General features: G+C 32.8%; 1 protein-coding gene across 2 annotated transcripts in view; it reads right to left on the bottom strand.

Moving 5' to 3' along the window:
- The window catches only part of SUCO (SUN domain containing ossification factor), a 72,560-nt gene that overhangs the window by 20,147 nt on the left and 29,849 nt on the right, over nt 1–22,564 (bottom strand). Inside the window, exons 9-17 of one of the 2 annotated variants that reach the window (XM_059936474.1) lie at nt 22,205–22,272; nt 14,798–14,905; nt 13,129–13,234; nt 10,566–10,586; nt 10,308–10,363; nt 9,738–9,829; nt 8,851–8,916; nt 3,754–3,822; nt 2,698–2,788 (exon numbers count right to left, since the gene is read on the bottom strand). In XM_059936474.1, the coding sequence (XP_059792457.1) occupies nt 2,698–2,788; nt 3,754–3,822; nt 8,851–8,916; nt 9,738–9,829; nt 10,308–10,363; nt 10,566–10,586; nt 13,129–13,234; nt 14,798–14,905; nt 22,205–22,272 (677 nt within the window). The remainder of the gene's footprint in view (nt 1–2,697; nt 2,789–3,753; nt 3,823–8,850; nt 8,917–9,737; nt 9,830–10,307; nt 10,364–10,565; nt 10,587–13,128; nt 13,235–14,797; nt 14,906–22,204; nt 22,273–22,564) is intronic. The other variant, XM_059936482.1, reaches the window with a different exon arrangement.

Below are 22,564 nucleotides of genomic sequence, written 5' to 3'. Positions count from 1 at the left end.
AGCTAGAACCAGAAGGCAGGACTCTTATTATGAATGCACTTTGTGCTTGAATATCCTACTTTCAAAAGGCAACTACTGTTGACCCTTGAACCGTACGTGGGGAGTTAGAATTGCCGGCCTCCATGCGGTATAACTTATAGTCAGCCCTCCATATCCACAGTTCCTCTATATCCATGGTTCCTCATCCACAGATTCAACCAACCAAGATCATCTGTACTGTAGTATTTACTAATGAAAAAATGCCATGTATAAGTGGATCCGTGCAGTTCAAACCCATGTTATTCAAGGGTCAACTGCAGATTTCTCAGTTGAAATTTCTCTATGGATTATTATTTGAGGAATTTATGTTTATAAATTTATAAACATAAATTTATAAATTTATATTTATAATATATTTATAAATTTATAAATTTATATATTATTATTGAGGAAATCATCTATGGATGATTTGAGGAATTTCAACATGGCATTACACACACACACACACAAACGATTATCTGCCAAGGAAGAAGAAACATATCCCCACTCCCCCCAAATAATCTCAGTATCACCTTGGCTAATTTTCAATTGTTGAAAGCTAAATACTTAACCATTTTAATGAAAATCCTGCCTAATAATAAACTAGTAGTGCCACTAACTCAGTCCTATCTTTGGGCTCTGGAGTATGTGTGTAGGGTAGGGAGAGTGGGAAATGGAGCTGGTGGGAACAGTGTTATAAATTATAATATCTGTGGTCCCTTCCAAGATAAAGATAATGATTTTCTGGGTGCAGCCCTTGCAGCACCAAAGGTATAATTTGAGAAAACAAAGTAATTTCAATACCAAAAAAAACCCTTCATATGCAAATTTTCCTACTGTGAAACACTACTAAGAATGCCAGGAAATGTCTTCAAAGAAAGCCTAATATCACAACAGCAAAAGTAGGAATAAAAAAGACAATATCTAAAAGCTGGACTTTCATCTTGTTGATAATAAAATAGTAAATGAACTAAACTAAAACATAATTAGGCTATGCTTCCCTAAGTAGATGATATAGATACAGATATCAATATATAGTCACTATACAACATTTCTTACATACTCAGGTGGTATACTGTTTATTATCTACCAAATAAATTATAACAGTAAAAAGGAGGAATGTCTGAAGAAGGGGAGGGAAAAAAACTAAACTGAATTAATTTGGTAAAAATTAAGTTATATACCATATATATATACACCCTAATCAGTTACACTTTAAAAAACTCAAACCTGGGAAAAGAAAGTAAGTCATCTTTTCATAATAACTTTAAGAGTGATACCCTATCATGGATTCTTTTATTTTCTTCAGAGGACTGCCATATAACCATCAAAAAGAATTTAAGACAAACATACATGAAGAAACATTAAGTAAAGAAACAAACAATTATGCAAGAATATCTACTAAAAAACAAACTCTAATATAGAAAAGTAAAAACTGCTACATTAGCCTGATGTGATACCTTTCAACAAATATTCATACATATGTATGAGGGGTGAATGTGTATATGTATATATGTGCGTGTGTGTATATATGTGCAAAATGAAATTAATTTCATTTAGTTTTGAAAAATAAGACATACTATTGATATATGTTATTAACTAAAGAATTTAGTTACAAAACCGGGACAGCTCCACATAATTAGAAACAACAAGAATCTCTATCCCAAAGAGATTTCTCAGGACCTTCTAGGGATCAATAGCACATAATGTTATATATTTCACTCAGATCACCCAATAAATATCTTTAGTCACTTTCAGGATTAATACAGGAAAATACAAATTTGACACTGTGCGCTTCAAAGCACAAAAATCTCATTTTTTAATTAAGATTGTACTTAGGAATTACAGCTTGAAGCACACCCACTGGAGGTTTCATTAGTTATAACCTTGAACTAACTGCTTCTTGTTCAAATATCTTATCCCATTAAGTAGAGTTCCTCTGAGAGAAAGGGCTGTCAAAGTTTATAGGGAGTATATCCAACGAAATATACGGAAGCTACATTTGTAATAACTATATCCAAATTATCCCAATTATTGTCCCAATAACCCAAATCATTAATGAGCCTATCTATTATAGATCAGAAGTTGAGGTACCGACAAACCTTAATCACCTCTGGTAGAAAGGACCAAATGAGGTTATTTCATATGTTACCTACATATATACATCCCTGCCCAAAATACCCACTGCAACCTGGGAAAAGACCTATATCATTCGATTTCAGAAACTGAACACTGTAAGAGTATGCTGTGTGGCAAACAAATCATTTAAAAATCACTGCTCTAAGTATTTCAGGTACCCTTTATAGCTTTCTAGGCATAGCACAGATAGTTAATCAATGCTTTTAAATTTGAACTTAATAAAAACAGACCTTTAATATTTGTCCTCAAACTTATACCTGCAGAGTTAGGTTAATTATGTGCAACAAAGAAAAGATTAAGTATTGTAAATAATAAAAGTAACACACAAAATCAAAACAACAAACATTTGGTCTGGAGTGAAGTGAATTCCTAGTACCCAAAAAGCAACTCAAAGATGTTTTAAGTGGCTGTGGAATGTCTGTCCCATGATCCAGAGCTTTCTATAGACAATAATTTCCCACAAGTTACAAGTACCTTTTTATGTACAAGTATACTTAGCTTTCCATTTTAATAGAACTCTAATATCACAATATAACTTACTCATGTGATGGAACAGGAGTTGAAACAGGAGCTGATTCAGGCATTTTAGGTGCAGTTGAGGCAGTGGCATTCTCAGATATACTTTTATTTCCTATTTTAAGAAAGATGTCCATATTGAGTTTAATTTTAAAAAGCTATACCATGAAAATATTTCACTATAACGAATAAAGGACTTTAGTTTGTCAGGAGAGAAGAAAAAAGTCAAATAGGTTTACTACTGCAGACTTCGTGGGTTTTTTTCATCAAAGTTCTTTTGGAAAGAAATAATCGTAGAAAGTCACAACTACAAGTAGTGCATATTCTTTCTCAGCTTCTCAGATAATTAAAGCAAGTAAGATGACTATGAATTTTGTGTAATCTTACATGATTAATAAGACACCTGAGTTACTAAAAGAGAATGAAAAGAAATAAATGGGTCATTTTAAGTTTGCACTTGGAACTGAATTTTTTTTATTGAAGTATATTTGACATACAATATTATATTCATTTCATGTGTACAACACAGTGATTTGACATTTGTATACACTGCAAAATGACCACCACAATAAGTCTAGTTACCATCTGTCACCATATTGTACTCCACATGTTGTACATTACAACCCCATGACTTACTTATTTTATAACTGGGACGAAGTATTTTTGAAAACAAAAAAGGCAAGATTGTTTCTCCTTGCTAATAATATTCTTATTTGACATTCTTTAAGGAAATAATTGCTTTCTTAATTGAACAGCTGTTTGATAAATAAAAGCATACACTTTAAGTACCTCTAGAGCACCAAAACCTCAGGAAAGAGATAAGGGATAAAATCATTACTTCTACGGCAGGGAAGAATTAAAAAACAAATTCATGATTTTATATAGACAGGATCCTATTTACTAAAGAGAACTTGTGAAATTCAAATAAACAATGAATAATAGAAGACTGGTAAGTTCCTTTGAATGGTTTCTGTATTTCTAAATGAAAAATCAAATTGCTTGGCTTATTAATTAATTTTACTAACTAGGAAGATCCCTGGAGTATCATATATTTAAAAGACCCATAAAATGATTAGGTACCTTCTGTCAGGTCTTCAGTTTTTGCTCCCAGAATATTAGCGGCAATATTCACCATATTTAGAATGGCATCTAAAACAAAATTCAATCAGAGAAAAATAACAATACACCTAAATATTTTCATATAACTCAATATCAGATAGTCAAAAACCATTTGTAATGGTCTTTTTTCATTTTTTGGACTAATTACCTTTTTGCTCGCCTTACTATGTAAGTCCAATATAGGACACAAATTTCAGGCAAAAAGTATTAAGCATAAATCTGAATTTTTATGTTCATAAAATTTAATTACACTTTTTTGTAAAACTTCCCCAAACCTTTTAGCAAACACTACCTTCAGCATATTATAAAATTCAAGTATAATTCAACATATAGCCTGTACTGAGATAGGAAAGAAATGTGATAACCAAAATTTGTATTTTATAGAAAAGTCTTTTTTTCTTTAGAAAGGGGTTCTACAGTTTAAATCAAAAACAAAAAAGCCTGAAGAAATAAAAGTTTTTCCTAAACATGTGACCATCATAGGTAAAAATAAATGAAATGGGAAGATTATTATCCAAAGAGCAGCAGAACGACTTTATTTTCAACTATGAACATAAAATACCTAGGTAATATGCTTAAATCCAAAATGACACTGCATAGAATCATGTATTTGATGACTTTTAACAATGTTTTATGGCCAATAAATGACATAAATTCTTTAGTGAACTGGATGAGCATGGGCAAGGGCAGATGAATTGAAAGTCAAAGTCATAAAACTTAGCTGGCTGGGAACAGAAGACTTCCTTCTAGTAATATAATGTAATTTCAAGGGAAATTAACTTCCAACTCCAATCTAATCTCTGAAATTCTATTAGAAGTTAATTCACCAGGTATTTATCCTATTAAAATACTAAGATCTGGCAGGGGCTACATATTAAGCCTCATCAGTTTTTTCCATTTTAGTTTCCTTTCCTAAAAGAGATCCATAGAGTTTTCATCACACTTTCATGAAAACCATAGAAGTGAGAAGTACGAAAGGATCTAAAGAAGGAAAAGCTAGCACATCAGGAAGGCTGGGAACAAGCCAAGCACTGTCACCTGGCGCTGATACTGTAAAGATATGCTTTATGGCAGGTAAAAATGGTATATTTTAGACTTTTAAAAGTGATATCTGGTAGACAGTTATTAATTTTAATCTTTACATTAACTATGATTCTATATTCTGAAAGACAACAAGCAGTGGTACTTTGTTTCCAATCATCAGTTAGACACACAAAAGCTTTATATTTGCTTTTTAAATATCTAGGATTACAGGTCAACCTTGCCCTTTGACCTGGCAAATTGTTAAACAGAGAAGCAGTCTTGGATCTTAGGCTAAAGAGATGCCTCAGCATGAGATAAAAACAGGAATGGAAACTCTATTTTCTTACAAACTAAGATAGAGTAGCAAAGGAAACTCTGTCATTTCCTCATAAATACAATGTCACCCAATACTGCAATAGTAGTATGTGATCCTCTACTTAGCCTGACAGCTGAAGTTCAGTCAAAACTGACGGCTTCACAGAACCCAAATTTTGTAACCAAGTCTATATTCTAAGACCCTTGTGCTTCAAAGGGCAATCGTACCACAGATTTCAAACTTTCTGCCTTTAAATTTTCTGGTATTATTATTAACAATTAAAAAAAATCTGTTATCTATTAATCTGTGTAGAGAAAGAAGCTTTAGAGTATTACTTTTTAACCTAAATTTTAATACTAGTACCTACAATAAGGAAGATTTATACTACCCATCATTTAAAAATATTATTATCATCATTTCAGGGGGCCACTTGGTAACAAAAGCAAAACCTGGCAAATTTCTTCTTTCTCAGCCCATCTAACCTGTAAGAAAGAATCTTCCTATGTTCACAGGACACTGACAAATATAATGTTTTTCTTTTGTCTTTTGAGAGAAAGCAGCTTTGTGAATTTTCTTAACCATTCTCACTTTGCGTCCAACTGCTTGTCATGATGATAATCTGGCCACTAAAAAGCCTTCAGAAAGGCTAAAGGGTAAAAGTATAATTTGGAATATAGTGCCAAACGAGATACCCGTCCTTAATTTCTTATGGATTAGCCAACTCCTTTCTCTTTGAGTTGGGCAACTATTCATCCCATCCCATTTCTTTAGGGATGAAATTCCCTAGGGACCAAATATCAACATGTTATACTCAGTCTCCAGCACACCAATGGCTCTTTTTGAGACAGAAAACAAACTGCCTATGCTACAACACAAGACAAACCAACGAAGAAACTGCTTCCTCCCATGTGTACTGAGCATGCCTACCTTCATCCTCTTTTCCTTCTAGGACCTTAAAATATAAAAAATACTCTGACTTAAAACAAAAACTATACTTTGTCTTAAACATATACAGAAACGTAAACAGAAACCTGGACTTTAGCAAATCTGATGATTCTAATAAAATGCAGACCATATATAGGAGTAAAGGCAGACTTGCAAGAATATCAAAGTAGAGAGTGGTCAGGAAGATCCACATGACCAAGCACAAGTAGAGCAGAGTGATACAAAGAATTTCTGGTGATATAAAATATTTAAATGTTCTGGTTCAAGAATGTAAACAAAAGATTCAGGCAGAAGAGTTGCCAGAACTGGCATATGTAAAAGCCAAGAATGCTGCTCTAAAATAGTAGTTTCTCCCTTTCTGGCAGCTCAGTAAATTATGTAGTATCAAATATGTCTAAATATGCAGCATGCATGCTCTTTGACAACCAAGTCCCATCAGAAGCAACATACTCTGGTGACATATATTTCCTATGACTACTAATTGCTCAACAACAAAAAGAAAAAAAGAGTTTCTCTTTAGATTAAAGCCACAGGATTCTGTTTTGAAGACATTACATAAATATTGAAAATAAATTAGGTGCAAAATTGGCCAATTTCAAGCTAATTTAGAAAGTGGTGATGATTATAGTCAAATTCAGACATTGCAGTGCCAGAGACTAGCTCTTTGGCCTGATTCCACATTGTTATTTACGCCTTAAAGTTATACTACATTGGAGGCAGTAACTAGGTCAGGCTCAAAACCAGTCCTAGACTGTTCAGAGAAAACTAGAAGGATACAGGTATAGAAGGCAGCAGTGTTAGGTCATGCCTATAAACTTTATGACAGCAGTCTTATCACTCGGTTACTACTGCCTCTCTTGTTCTGAAACTTCAAGAAATAGAGATCTTTTCAAACCCCATTTTTCATGCTTAGGCTCAGCTGACATCCTCCCACCCATCTTGTCTCACTACACAAAATCTTTCAACATCTAAACACTGGAAGGTAAATGGACTGTCCTTCCAGAAAGCCACAAAAAAGAAAAATGATGTGTTACCAAGAAACACACCTTCAAGGAAAAAGATCCAAAGAGTAGGATCTAAAAAAATTCTATGTCTCATTAATTAAAATAATACATTAGTCAGAGAAGTGATTACAAATAGGGAAATGTCCTCCACTGAAAACGTTTTAATGGTGTCTTGGAGTTAATTCCATAGGAAGGTAGAAAAAGAAAGCAAGAATATCAACAGAGTTTTCCCTTATCTAAAACTTCTAAGTCATTACTTCTGGAAGGTGCCTCTTCCTTCCCAGTAACCATTGGATACTAGAGAGCTTTTAGTCTGGGGCTATTTTCTGACCCCATAAAATAATAATTCCTCCTCACAGCTAAGTCAGCATTACTGAGCTATGATATGATGACTATTATATAACATAGTTTTTTATTACAAATTTAAGGACATGAACAATAATATCAATATCCAGATAAATAAAATAGCATCATTTTTGCACTCCTAAAAAACTATACACCATAGCAGTGAATGAGGCACCTGTTTTAATGCTATCATCAGCTAGATATAGCTAAGGAACCTACTTAAAAGTAGTCTATAATATCTAAAATGTCAGTTGACTGGCAATAGAGTAAAACAAAATATATTGAGCTAATCTGTAACAAGGCTAAATATAACATAAAAGCATTCCCTTTATGCAGGTATTTTTAACACTCTTCTTCCTATTCCCTAAAAAGCCCACTGAAATCTATAGTCTTCTGTGGAGAGGAAGAGGACACGAAGAGAAGAAAGGGAAAAAAAGATGAAAAGAAAGAGAAGTGACTCAACTCCATATACTGTAGCCACCCAAATATCTACCTAAAGTATATGTACTACTGGTTGAGTATCTTAAAAAGGTATAAGGACAATGTACACAGTGAGATTGGGATTCAAGCAATTCAACTCACTAAAAGAGAAATGCACAAATAGTTTTCTATTTTACTAAGACTTACTTTCATTAAATTCAATTATTAATCTCCAAATAAAAAGAAAACTCCTTCCAGTAAGTTCCATATTATTCAGGAATAACCAAAGATAACAAACATTAAATATACCTACCTGCATTCTAACAGTAAAGCTAAAGTGTCAGTCGGTAATGGTCTTTCAAGGAGTCTACTTAGTTAGCCTACCACTAAGTTCGGATAATAGGTTGGCATGACAAGAAATTAAACAACTAGTATGTTAGTCATTGTTCTTTTTAGTTTACAAAGAGTATATTGTTATTGCTATTATTGTTACTGGTTGGGAATCATCATTATTATGAATAAGAAACAGCCTTTATGTTTTATAATTAAGTAGGAAACCATACCCATATATTAACAAATCCTCATTTGGTAGGATTTCACTGATGAGTACCACCTCTAAAACTAATTCCTTTCCCATCCAGTATGATTACCCAGACGCTCTTACTCATATGGTCTAGGACCTCTTTAATAATTCTTTCCCCAAGTAAATTCATAGCCCATTCTTCACTGTAAGGAATTTGCCTAAAAATATAGCTGCTTAATTTTAGTAGAAGAACCAACTTGTGCTCGCATTTTTCCCTCTCTTCTTTGTTTTCATATATTCTTCCTGTTTTATTTCCATGGAAATACTTTTCAAAAGTATTTTCTTTGATTTCAACTCAAAGTTTAACACTGGGAGAGTAGGAGCCCCCTAAACTATACCACAACAAAATGTTCACATATGCCAGGAAAAAAAAGTTGAGAAATACTTTAATTGTAGTGACTAGCAAAACCCAAAATACTCACTTGTAGCAGAACCAAGAAGATTTTTTGAGGATTTATCCTCCCCAGTATTATAATCCAGTGGGTAATCTGTTCAAAGAGAAAATGAAGGTACTTATGCTAAGAACTATCTCCAATATGTTTAAAAGCTCAAATTATATCCCGTCAAAGTCAGCTGACATTTAAAACAATTTTATAATTTTTATTATACATCTAAAACACATTCACAAAAAGAAAATGAAATTCACAAGCCATTTATCAAACAGATATAAACCAAGGAAAATATTTCTACTGCTTACCAAAATTTTAATCACATTTATAAGACTTTTATTCAAGCTTTCAATGTAGTTTACCAACCCCTAGTAAATGTCTTCACTTCACTTATGGGAAAACTAGGGAAGGGAAAAATTAGATTTTTCAGACTACAGTTTAAGACATCTTAAAACAAGAACTGGATAAAGTAGAAACGGAGGGTATCATAAAACCTTCTCCGACCTCTGCAAGTTCATGGGAGTTTCTCAAAAACTCAGGCCTCAATATGCTTGCTCTGAGGCTAAAGGCAAATCAAAGAAATTAATTTTCAATTCTACTATTTCAGTTGCCTTATGAGTAACAGGTTTTTGGGGCTGGCATAGGGATATAACCATAATTTATAGCACTGATGTTATTGAAGGGAGTTCCAGTCACAAATAACTGATTGTTAAGCTTGGAAAACAGCTCAATTTACAAAGCAGAAAATTATTTTAGAAAATACGTTTAAGAAAAAATTAGTTACTAGGGTTAAAAACAAGGAAAAAACTAAAGACAACCATCATATTGATTTTTTTAAGTGACCTACATTTACCCATTACCATTAGATTTTAAAAAGCAAAAAATAATACATAAATAGTCACTGTTTTAAAGTCACTTACCATAGTCTTCATCAAATAGTTCTTGACGTTCTGACTGGTACTGGGAATCAGCAATCTCTTCATATTCTTCCACCATGCTAGTGCCAAATACCCTATTAACAACAATTTCATTAAAGTCTTTCAAAACTAAACAGTTGTTAAGACTCACCTCTTCATAATAAATGACAAAATATAATAACTTTGGTTATGTTTTGAGGGCCATTAACTTCTGGACTCAAAAATAATGACCACTGTTTCTCAATCCACTGTTTCCATTAAAATGTTGATCTATTTAAGGCATTTAAAAATACAATGACTAAGTTTTGTATCGGTCTAAAATGTTTCCATATATTGTCATCATATCAAGCAAGCTAAATCGAACACATAAAATGAAGGTTCTTTTTTCTTAAAGGAAATTTTTACATTTTTCTAAACGGTATTCAAGAGTAAGAAAGGTATAGTAGCTTATATTTCTATGGTGTTATCTTCACATAGTAGAACATTATTTCTCCACTTTAAATATAGTGGGATTTTTATGTATCCCTTTTTTTCTTTTTAAACCACTCAGTAAATTTTTTTGTTCTGTATTACCTTATAAGGCTTAATGGACAAAAGTGCTCTGATCCAAAATGTGATACCAACTCCACCTAAAGAATAAAAGCACATGAAATGGGAAGCCAGTACAGTGCATGTGAGATTATCTAACAATATATTCATTTTTTCATTATAACATTTCTAAAAATAAAGTCCTCGTTTCCCCAAAAATCAATACTTGTAAAGTTTTGCTTTTTGCCATGAATAATATGCCATGCCCTGTTATTCAATATTGCAAAAGAGAAGGTTGCTAACCTTTATGTACTTGATGAACATCTGAAGCAAGAGAAAGGAAAAGAAAAAGAAATCAGTTCCAAAGTCTGGATAACATACCATAAGCAACATTTAATATTTGTAAATTATTGTATAATTAAGGAATAGAAAGCAATGTACTGTGATGGATAACATTGTAGTACTCTTATTTCTTTGCAGAAACCAAAGCAATGATTTAAATTTTTACCAACACAACTAGAAAGTATAGTCTAACTGTAATGAAATAAATTAACTTTAACCTAAAATTCATTGCTGCTGTTTTATTTATCCATTAGATATGAAAGCACTCTAAAAGTAATTAGTAAAGAGTATCTAGAAATAACCTGTTTTATATTACTTTAAATATTATAGATATGTTATCATGTATATACCCACATATGAATTTATATATTGATACATATGCAGCTACACATATCTATGAACATTCATATTGATAAAAAAATTAACTAGCATAATATGAAATATTTATTCTTGCACAGTACTGTATACAAATTGTTTTAGGGAAAACATGAATTTTTGATATGCTATGCTATTTCAAGTATAACTTATAGAAGTAGAAGATATTTATCAATAAATTTTTAAAATATAAATTATTAAAAAGTATTTTGTAAATTTGGATTTAGCTCTTTTGGGATGAGGAAAACCCAGGTAAACTTATATAACATTTACCAGTATAAAATGAGAATCAGAAGTAAATATTTTTTGCTTTTAGACTTAATTCTACCAAAAAGGGCTTTTAAGAAAACCAATCATCAAAATGCTCTATAGTCTCCCATCATAAAAAGGACAAAGTAGGGAGTTTTATATGGCATTTTTTGTATCACCAATAAAATGTTCTTCCATTATTAACAAGGTAGATGATATAAAGAATGATTCTTGGAACTATTTCATAACATGTCAGTTGTCTTAATTGTAAAATTAGGTATACTTGTTATCACCTGCCAAATTATTTTTAATTTTTTTTCCTCATCACAGTGTAGAAACTGTGTTATATAAAAAAGTCATTAAACAACTGTTTCAGTATTCACTTTAAAAGAAACTAAAAATGTACCTTCGACCTTTCTGAACACAGCTGAATCATTAACTGAGAGTATCAACTGTACTTTAAAAACAGCATTTTTATAAAAGCATTTTTATACGGAGACTAGGAATACTACAAGTTTACCCATTTACAGAAGCCAATTTAATACATGCTTAAAAAAGACATAGACAGTAAAATCCCAAAAGACAAGTAGGTAGCTATAAGTTTTCACATTTAAAGAAGAAAAGATTAGAAAGAAAATTAGAGCTGCTGTCATTCCAAAAGGTCTTATTATTAACACAGTTGTACTTTAAGGTATGGCTGTATTATTTTAAAGAAAAAAAAGAAGAAATAAGAGGAGTAAGAAATTCCCATATTTTGTCTAAATTCAATTCAAGAGTGATTAATTCTACTTTGGTAGATAATTCCACCTCTACATTGGGGGAGGAAGCAGCAGGAATTTATTTATTAATTTATTTTTTATTTTTATTGGAGTATAGTTGATTTACAATGTTGCGTTAGTTTCTGCTGTACAGCAAAGTGTTATCAGTTATACATACATCCGTTCTTTTTTAGATTCTTTTCCCATATCGGTCATTACAGAGTATTATAGAAGAGTTCCCTATGCTATACAGTAGGTCCTTATTAGTTATCTATTTTATATATAGTAATGTATATGTGTCAATTCCAGTCTCCCAATTTTTCCCTCCCCCCACCCTCCACTTTCTCCCCAGTAACCAAAAGTTTGTGTTTTGTTTCCGTTTTGTAAATAATTTCATCTGTAGCATTTCTGTTTTGTAAATAAGTTCATCTGTACCATTTTTTTTTTTTAGATTCCACATATAAGTGATATCATATGATATTTATCTTTCTCTGTCTGACTTATTTCACTCAGTGTGACAATCTGGAGGTCCATCCATGTTGCTGCAAATGGCATTATTTCATTCTTTTTTATGGCTGAGTAATATTCCTTTGTATATATGTACTACAACTTCTTTATCAATTCCTCTGTTGATGGACATTTAGGTTGCAGCAGGAATTTAAATGGTTAAAACTTTATTTGAAATTGTTACTTAGACATAATATTTCATTTGAGTATACAAAAGGCAAAAAGCCATAATGATAAATAACTAGATATGAAAATGGAAATGATCTTAGATTCCAATAATCAGACCTGCTTTAAAGACTGCAGTGACTGACTGATTTGGGTTTTAAAATATAAAGAAATATAATACTATAAAGATGACATTTTATATCAAGACTCCAAAAATATTACGAGTTATAATTTGGAATTTCATCAGAGCCACAGATATCAAAAAACTAGCCTAGGTTTCCAGTTATACAAAAGGGACTTTATTAGTATTTGTCCCATAAAATAATATATCCAAGTAAGAATTGTTTTATTAAAAGGAATATTGCAGTAAATTTCCTCTTAATTTTTCTTATTTCTAAACAGGTGAGGTACAAAGTATGAATAACAGGTATGTTTCATTATAGAACATAGTTCTGCAAATATAAACATACCTTCACATATTTTGCATACATCTGTTCATCTAAAGGGAAACTCTGGACAGTCCTCTCATCTCTACCATGGAAAGTGCCCAGCTTAATCCATTTATTTGTGGGGTATCTAGAAAATATAAAATATAAATATTCCTTTTTAGAAAATCATAAATCACATATTGAGAGGTTCCATCACATTTTCAAAAGAGATCCTATGCATTATTTTCCCCCTCTCCAGGTAAACATACTCACTTAACATAGTTTAAATATGAGTTAAGCATCGAGTTGAATAAATACATTTTTTCTTCCAGCTAAACTCTGACAGGTTCCTCCTTATGAGGAAAGATGGTCTTGAAAAATTACACCATTATCAAATAGAAGACAGAGGAAGACAAAAGTAGGACCAGGACTGCTTCTTGGGGTTTGGGAGGGCTTCCAAGTAAACTGGAGGTTTTAAAACAGAAAGTAGCCAAGAGATTGTTTTGGAAGAAAGAGGTACTACTCTTCATGTACCAATAAGTGTGTGATGATATGAAGTATAAGTACTGGTGGAAAGGGAAAAAGAAAAAATCCTTTACTATAATATTTGAATTTCACAGCTTATATAGCTTTTCCCCCTTTAAAAGGAAATCTAATGTAATAGCCCAAAACTATTATTTTTGTTTACTACAGCATTTAAAGAATCCCTCAAAGTAACGAGTGTTCTCTCATCACATTAAAAAAAAACACTTTAGTTGTCAAAGCTGAATATTCATTTGACATATAAGAAAATTACAGCTTAGAGAAAAGGAAATGATTTGAGCAAGATTAGTAAAAGAAAAATGAATGAGAGATCTTGAGAATTCATTTCAAAAACTGTATTAGGCAATGCTAAGTGTGGGGTGGGGGAAGAAACACCACAGAAAACCCTTAATGATCAATGATAAAAGAATGGTAAAATAAAAAACAGCATCCTACATGGTATATTATGGGCACTGAAAAAGGATTTATGGAAGGAATAAACACCTCCACTGGGAGGAAAATATCAAGTATTCATTAAAAATGATGTGTTTAAAACACAAAAGGATATTCTCAAGATGTAAGCATTAAAAACTGACTTTTTTGGTAGAATAAATGTGTAGAAAAGACTGGAAGGAATGTATTAAAATGCTAATACAGTTATCTATGGTTGATAGGATTGGGGTTCTCTACCAAATTCCTTACAATGTATGTTTATTTCTCTTATAATCACACATATATACCAAAGTTTTTAAAATATACTTTAACAAAAATATACCTCATGATATAAAATGCTCATGTATGTTTTTAATAACTTTTTAAAGAATATCTGGAAGCAATAGGGCATAATATATTAAAAGTAAGGACTTTAAAGTCATACAGATCTACATTTGAATCTTGGTTGTCCAAGCCACAAGTCATGCGACCTAGGCAAGCTACTTAATCTCTCCTTGTCTGTTTCCTCATCTCATAAGGGAATAATATCAGAGGGTTGTTATACGCACTATATAAGTTAATGAAAGTAAACTAACAAGTGCCTTTCCTACAATAGTATTACTACTGTTCTTACAAATTGATACAAGTTGATTAAAATAAAAAATAAAATAATTAAAGTTTTAAAATGTGACCTGTTTTTAAATTTTTATTCTGAAAATCCAATATAAACTCTGTAGAAACCAGCTTTAGAATTTACCTGTCACTGATAGAAACCAGAAAGTCTTTAGGAGTAGAAGAAAATAATTCATAATTTGCAATATCAAACTGTTTTACTTGAATTGGTTCACAGAGTTCAATAACAAACCTTTAAAAAGAACACAAGACAATTATTTAGATAAACCAATCAAAATAACAGTTCATATTAAACATGACATTAATGGCTTACATAAACTAGACCTCCATGAAGTTACTCATTAAAAAAATGTAAGGAAGGAAGAGGATTTGCAACCTTGGTTATAAATAAGGAACACCCTTAAGTATTTCCCAAGCATATCATTAGTGGGAAAAAAAGATACTGATTTTGTCCTATAATATTTTTTTAGAAGATTCTTTTCTAATGACAAACCTCATTCTTGGAGAAGGAATGACTTGACTAAGAACAGCTAGTAAGAGTGTAACCTGACCAGTCTAGAGGGCAGTTTGGCCATATTGTCTCAAAAGGTACCACAGCCTTTGATTCAGCAATATACTTTTAGAAATTTAATCTATGGATACACGTCTCCAAATGATCACCCTTGAATATACATCTTAATAAACATAACAAAGCACAGTTTATAAGAGCGGGGGCGGGGGGGGGGGGAGAAGTCAACCTAAATGTTTAGCACAGAGCATTGATTAACAAATTATGGCCCCACCCAGACAATGAAATACCAAACAGCTATTAAAAATGGTATTAAAAACTATACATTCCATTTATATAAAAATCTAGAAAATATAAACTAATGTATAGTGATAGAAAACAGATCTTTAATTGCTATGGGGTTAAGGCTGGGAGGGAAAAATTATAAAGGGGCATGAGGACTTTTGGGGGAGATAGACATGCTTGTTATCTTCATTGTGGTGATGGTTTCATAGATGTATAAATGTCAAAACTTATCAAATCGTACACTTTAACATTTTGCAATTTATTTTACATGCAGTTTTTTATGCCAATTATTCCTCAATAAAGCTGTTTTTAAAAATACAACAAACTAGTATATAAAACACAAAAGAAGCAGACTCACAGATATAGAGAACAAACTGGTGGTTACCAGTGGGGAGAGGGAGAGGGAAAGGAGGAGGGGAAATAGGGGTAGGGAAGGGGAAAAAAAGGGTTATTATAGGATTATATGAAATCATGTGTATGAAACTTTTTGAAAAAAATGATAATTGAGATATATATATTTATGGACATGGAAAAGATGCCACAAAATATTGCTGTTTAGGAAAAAATTAAAAGTATGGTTCTACATGTGTAAAATAAAACTGCATAAAGCATGGCACTTCGGGAAAAGAAATACTCATGACATCTAGCACTCCAATACTTTAATAAACTAATTATTATATCAAATGAGATTACATACACTGACAATTAAATGTTAAATAAATTAAAGGCATTGAAATTAACATATTGTGTTAATCCTGGAAAGCAACAGAACTGAGTTCCAGGAGATGGTAAAAACAGCCATGATTCAGAGAAAAGCTCATGAAAAAAAGGAAACTAACATTAGCTGAATGCTTACTCTGGGTCAGATACCATGGTAGATGATTTATATCCATCCTTTGATTTAATTCTTACAACCAAACTGCATAGGACACTATCTCCATTTTATAGAACCATTCAATAATCACTAATTGGTTACTTTACATTTGTCCTTTCTGCCTTTTTAGTAACAGAACCTGTCCCCCCCTCCAAAGATGTAGCCAACCATACGGCCACCCATCAAAGACTGTTTTTCCCAGTCTTGGCAATGTTGCTTAGTTATGGGTCATGGGATGTGAGCGGCATGTCCAGTGCAACTTCCAGGTCAAGGCTTTAAAAAGAAGCTGCTACCTCTCCATTTGCTTTTTCCTACCTTGCAGGCTAGAATGAGGATATGGTAGGAAGAAATCATCTCAGCAATGCAAGCAGAGACAACATCTCAGGGGTGGTAGAAAAACATGACAGAAGGTGTGTGGGTCCTTTAATTGTTCTCTGTTCCCTGCACCACCTACCAGCTTGAGGTTTTTATGTCAGAGAAAATTAAATATCTATCTTTTTTAAACCACAGTTACCTGGTCTCTGTTAAAGCAGCAGAATCAAGAGCCCTAACTAATAGTCATTTAGCCAATAAATAGTAAAGCTAAAAGTCAAAATAAACATCTATCTGGCTCCAAAGCCTAAACATTGTCCATACCACCACAACACCCTGGGGAGAGGAAACTAAAGAAAATCAGACTCAAGACTTTGCTTTTTATTTACAACGGAGAAAATAAATCTAAAAGAGCACTAAGAAGAAAAAGCAAATTCTCCTCTACCTCCTTTTTTTGCATACAATGTTCTCAATTTCTAAGAAAATAGGAGCTATATTACTAACAGTTAAAATAAACTTTTGGACAAATGTATTTCCAGGTGTAAAGAGTCAATTCACCGGGCAGATTTAACAATTCTAAAACTTGTATGAAACTAACAGACTCATAAAACATTAGTACATATGTAATTATTTCACATGAAAGTTGATTTTAAAATGCTTTCTTATCTTACTGCCTCATCTTTTATATTTTCTTAGAAGCAGACAACACTTTGTAAATTAATAGAACTACATAAAAAGCTGACAAATCTAATTTCAACATACTTCCCTTAAATATTTATAGGTCAGGAATTTTAAAAGATCAGTAAAGTAGCAGATCTAAACATAAGAATAGTTTGATAAAATACCATGTGTCAAAATTCAGATGATATGAACATACTACCCAAGGCAATCTACAAATTCAATGCAATCCAATGGCATTTTTCACAAAACAAGAACACATAACTTTAAAATTTATATGGAAACACAAAATACCCCGAATAGTCAAAACAATCTTGAGAAAGAACAGAGCTGGTGGAATCACATTCCCTGACTTCAGACTATACTGCAAAGCTACAAAGAAAAGATCTTTAAACAATAAGAGAATACCATAAACAGCTTTACTACAAAAACTTTCAAAATGGATTAAAGACAAATTCCTAGAAAAATGTAATTTACCAAAACTAACTCAAGAAGAAATAGAGGGCTTCCCTGGTGGCGCAGTGGTTGGGAGTCTGACTGCCAACGCAGGGGACACGGGTTCGAGCCCTGGTCTGGGAAGATCCCACATGCCGTGGAGCAACTAGGCCCGTGAGCCACAATTACTGAGGCTGCGCGTCTGGAGCCTGTGCTCCGCAACAAGAGAGGCCGCGATAGTTAGAGGCCCGCGCACCGCGATGAAGATTGGCCCCCGCTTGCCACAACTAGAGAAAGCCCTCGCACAGAAACGAAGACCCAACACAGCCATAAATAAATAAATTAATTAATTAAAAAAAAAAAAAGAAGAAATAGAAAACCTATATAGTCTCATAATTATTTCTTTTAAATATAATTTTTAAAACTTCCCATCTATTCACACAAGTATAAAACAGTGTATGCACAAGCTTATTTATAATAACTGGCTGTCATGGCAAAAGATTATAAACAACCCAAACACCATCAACAGAAGACTAGTTAAATCTTGGTACAATCATATAATGGATTTTCATGCAGCTATCAAAAAAAAAAATGAGAAAGTTTTATATGAGTGAAACAGAAACATGACCAGATATTTTTAAGTTAAAACTTAATTCAAGGTGACATAGTAAGTATAATATACTACTGTGAAAAGTGAGAGAGAAATAAAAATCTCTAATTTTTTGCATAAAGAAACTAAAAAGATACCTAAAAATTTAACACTGAATAGGAAGATAGATGACAGATTGGAAGTATATTTCTCACTGTAACTCCCCTACCTCTTTTAAATACCTTTTTGGGTTTGAGCCATGTGACTATACTAAATATTTATTTTTGAAATCACATACTTAATTTAAAATTAACATCTTCCCAGAGGCCTGGAAGGTTTTACAGTTGAGTTCCAAATTTAGAACATTGAATCTTGAGAAAAACGAACAAAGCTGGAGATATCATGCTCCCTGACTTCAGATTATACTACAAACCAACAGTAATCAAAACAGCATGGTACTGACACAAAAACAGACAACAGATCAATGGAACAGGATGGAGAGCCCAGAAATAAACCCATGTACTTATGGTCAGTTAATCCATGACAATGAAGACAAGAATATACAATGGAGAAAAGACAGTCTCTTCAATAAGTGGTGCTGGAAAAACTGGACAGCTAAATGTAAAAAAAATGAGATCAGAACATTTCCTCACACCATATACAAAAGTAAACTCAAAATGGATTAAAGACCTAAATGTAAGACCTGAAACCACAGACCTCCTAGAAAAGAGCATAGGCAGAACACTCTGACAAATCATAGCACTATTTTTTTGGATCTGTCTCCTAAGGCAAAAGAAATAAAAGCAAAAGTAAACTTAAAAGCTTTAGCACAGCAAAGGAAACCATCAACAAAACAAAAAGACAACCTACTAAATGGGAGAAAACATTTGCAAATGATGACTGATAAGGGGTTAATATCCAGAATTTATAAACAATTCATACCACTCAATATCAAAGAAAACAAAGAACCCAGTTTAACACATTATTTTATTTATTTATTTTTATTTTTATTTTTTGGCTGTGTTGGGTCTTTGTTGCTGCGAGCAGGCTTTCTCTAGTTGTGGTGAGTGGGGGCTACTCCTCGTTGTGGTGCGCAGGCTTCTCATTGCGGTGGCTTCTCTTGTTGCAGAGCATGGGCTCTAGAGCTCAGGCTCAGTAGTTGTGGAGCAAGGGCTCAGTTGCTCCGTGGCAGGTGGGATCTTCCCGGACCAGGGCTCGAACCTGTGTCCCCTGCATTGGCACGTGGACTCTTAACCACTGTGCCACCAGGGAAGCCCAACACATTACTGACTGGGGGATTTTTGCAGAAACTAATGCCTGTGGCCATAATACATCTCTGGTCAAAAATGTGTTAAAAATGGGCAGAAGACTTGAATAGACATTTTTCCAAGAAGATATACAGATGGCCAACAGGCAGATGAAAAATGATCAACATAGCTAATCATCAAAAAATGCAGATCAAAACCACGATGAGATATCACCTCACATATGTCAGAATGGCCACCCCTGAAAAGTCTACAAATAACGTTGGCAAGGATGTGGATAAAAGGGAACCCTAGTACACTGTTGGTGGGAACCCTAGTACACTGTGAAATGGTGCAGCCACTATGTAAAACAGTATGGAGGTTCTTCAAAACACTAAAAATAAAACTACCATACGATCCAGCAATTCCACTGCTGGGTATAAAACTGAAGAAAATGAGAACATGAATTTGTAAAGATACAATACGTGCACCCCAATGTTCATAGCACCATTATTTACAGGAAAAACTGGTGCATGAAAATATGTTCAGTCTCATTAGTGATTAGGGATTGACACCTTCCTAGGATCTCAGCCTAATTTGTGAAACAATGTTATTTCTAGTATCAGCAACCTCACATAACAGGTGCTCAATAAACATAGAAAGAATGAAAGAAGGAACAAACGAATGAATGAACAAATGGACAAACTATCAAATGAACAAGAAGGCTCAAAATCCTAAAATGTCAATTATCCTGAAATTCATCTAGACATTTGATACAATTTCAATAAAAATGCCAGCATGATTTTTTTTTTAGAATTCAACAAGATTCTAAAATTTAAAAGAAAAAACAAAGGGACAAAAGTAGTGAAGATACATCTGAAGATGAGGTATAAACTTATTCTACCAGATATTAGGATTTATAAAGCTATAATGAGACTGTGTGATCTTAATATACCTTAGGTGGGTCAACCCAATCAAATCAGGTTAAATCAGTAAAGGTGTTCTGAGGTTCTTTAATTATACAATGAAAAGATGCATAAATGGATGAGCAAAAAGTAAAATATACAGTAAACACACATACGTGAATACATGCTGTCTGCAAAAACGTTAAAATACAAACGGGTAGCTATGATCACTTATTCTGTAAACCAGAATAAAACAAAAGGATTGCTTCATATAACTTCATCCCAGCATGTCTTTGCTTAAAATACAAAATTTTAGAGCATAAAAACTGAGTTGTTACTGACTACAGGGGCTTTTACAAACAAAAACAAAAATCCCAAAATAACATTTTGATTATGATCTCAGATAACTATTTCCTCAAATTCAGTTTCCAGACCAAATGGCATATGGGAAAATTAAGTTTTTTAATATTATCCCTTAATGCCCTTAAATAGCTTGGTGTTAATTTTCAAACTGAACTTAAATATGTATATTAACAAAAGGAGTGAAAACCAAAAGTAGAAAAGAATAAGCATTATCTTTAAAGAGTTTCTCTTTAAATTAAAAAAATTATATATATGTATTAATTTGATGGTGGTGATTTATCTCAATTCTTTTTTAAAACAGCTGCTTTTGATCAATGAAATCAAGTAATCTAATAAAATTGTTGGTATATCAATTGATTTCCCACGTAAATCGGTTCCTTTGCCTATATTCTTAGTTAGTGGCAGAATCACAGATGCAAGCAGGGAAGCCAAAATCAAGGGAGATTAACAGATGCCTCTCTCTTCTTCACATCCAGTTACTAACCCAGAGCTGTCAATTTTGTCTGCTATACACATTTTTCAGATTCCCCTCTCTTCTTTATCCAAATTGCCAATGTCTTAATTAAAGCCCTCATTTCTCACCTGATCTATGACAACAGGTTCCTAACTGGTTTCCCTGCTTCCAACTGCATTATGCTGTAGGCCACCTTTTAAGGATAAGCCTTCCTAAAACGCCAGTGAGGTCATGTCATTTCCTTACTTAAAACAAACACTACCCTCCACGGTCTTTAAGATAAACTTCAGAAACTTTTAAGCTGGGTATGCGTAGCATGGAATGGCCTGGTTATTGCTAAACTGACTCTGCTGTCTCATCTTCCATGATGACTCTAATTGTACCTCTATTCTTGTAATCACTAAAATAACTTCTTCAGGTTGCTTCTACTTATAGTTGCCCAGAAGATAAATATGCTCCTTTTAGCGCTATCCCCTTATTCTTATAGTTCCTGAATACCTCTGCCTCCCTCATCTGTGACTTCCTATGAATTAAAGGAATTCATCCTTCAAGATTCAGCTCATGAACTACCTCTTCTAGCAAGCTCATCCTCTTCTGCAGTTATATATCATCCCTTATCCTATAATACCTTTTCAGCAGTACTTTTTATACCATTTGGTAACTGTTTAACTAGATCTGTCAATTTTTTTGTGTGATGTCCTTAAAAGGAAAGGCATTTTTGTCTTCAATTCTGTACCCCAGGACCTAAGGTAAGTACAGTACCACCACCAACCAATCATAAATGCTTATTAAGTGACTATATGAACAAATCAATCTAATCCCAAAATAAAAGCTTAATATAATACATGTATAGAGTACACTTTATTAAATTTTATATTACTTACCAAATTTTAGTGCTGCAAGGATTCAACATATAAAGATCCATATTTTCTATAAGAATAGCAGATGTGCTCTATTTTTAGAAAGGGGGAAGGGAATAAATTACTTAAAGAAAAAGATTTTATTTCAACTATCAAGCTTTCTAGGTTTTCTATATTTTTAGATCTTAAAATACACCTAAGACTCTGAAACATTCACTTTGGGAAGAAAGCATAAAAGTGGCTAAAATTTACAAGTTTTGTCTATACTGTGCTAAGTTAGCCTTATAACAAGACATTTAAAATTAAATGTCTGTTACTATAGGGGAAAAATTATTTTTCTATTAGCTATTTCCTTCTGTAAATTTCACACAGGTTTTAAAAGTT

This window comes from Balaenoptera ricei, chromosome 1, assembly GCF_028023285.1.
Source record: "Balaenoptera ricei isolate mBalRic1 chromosome 1, mBalRic1.hap2, whole genome shotgun sequence".
NCBI lineage: Eukaryota > Metazoa > Chordata > Mammalia > Artiodactyla > Balaenopteridae > Balaenoptera > Balaenoptera ricei.
This window is presented reverse-complemented; position numbering and strand designations above follow the sequence as displayed.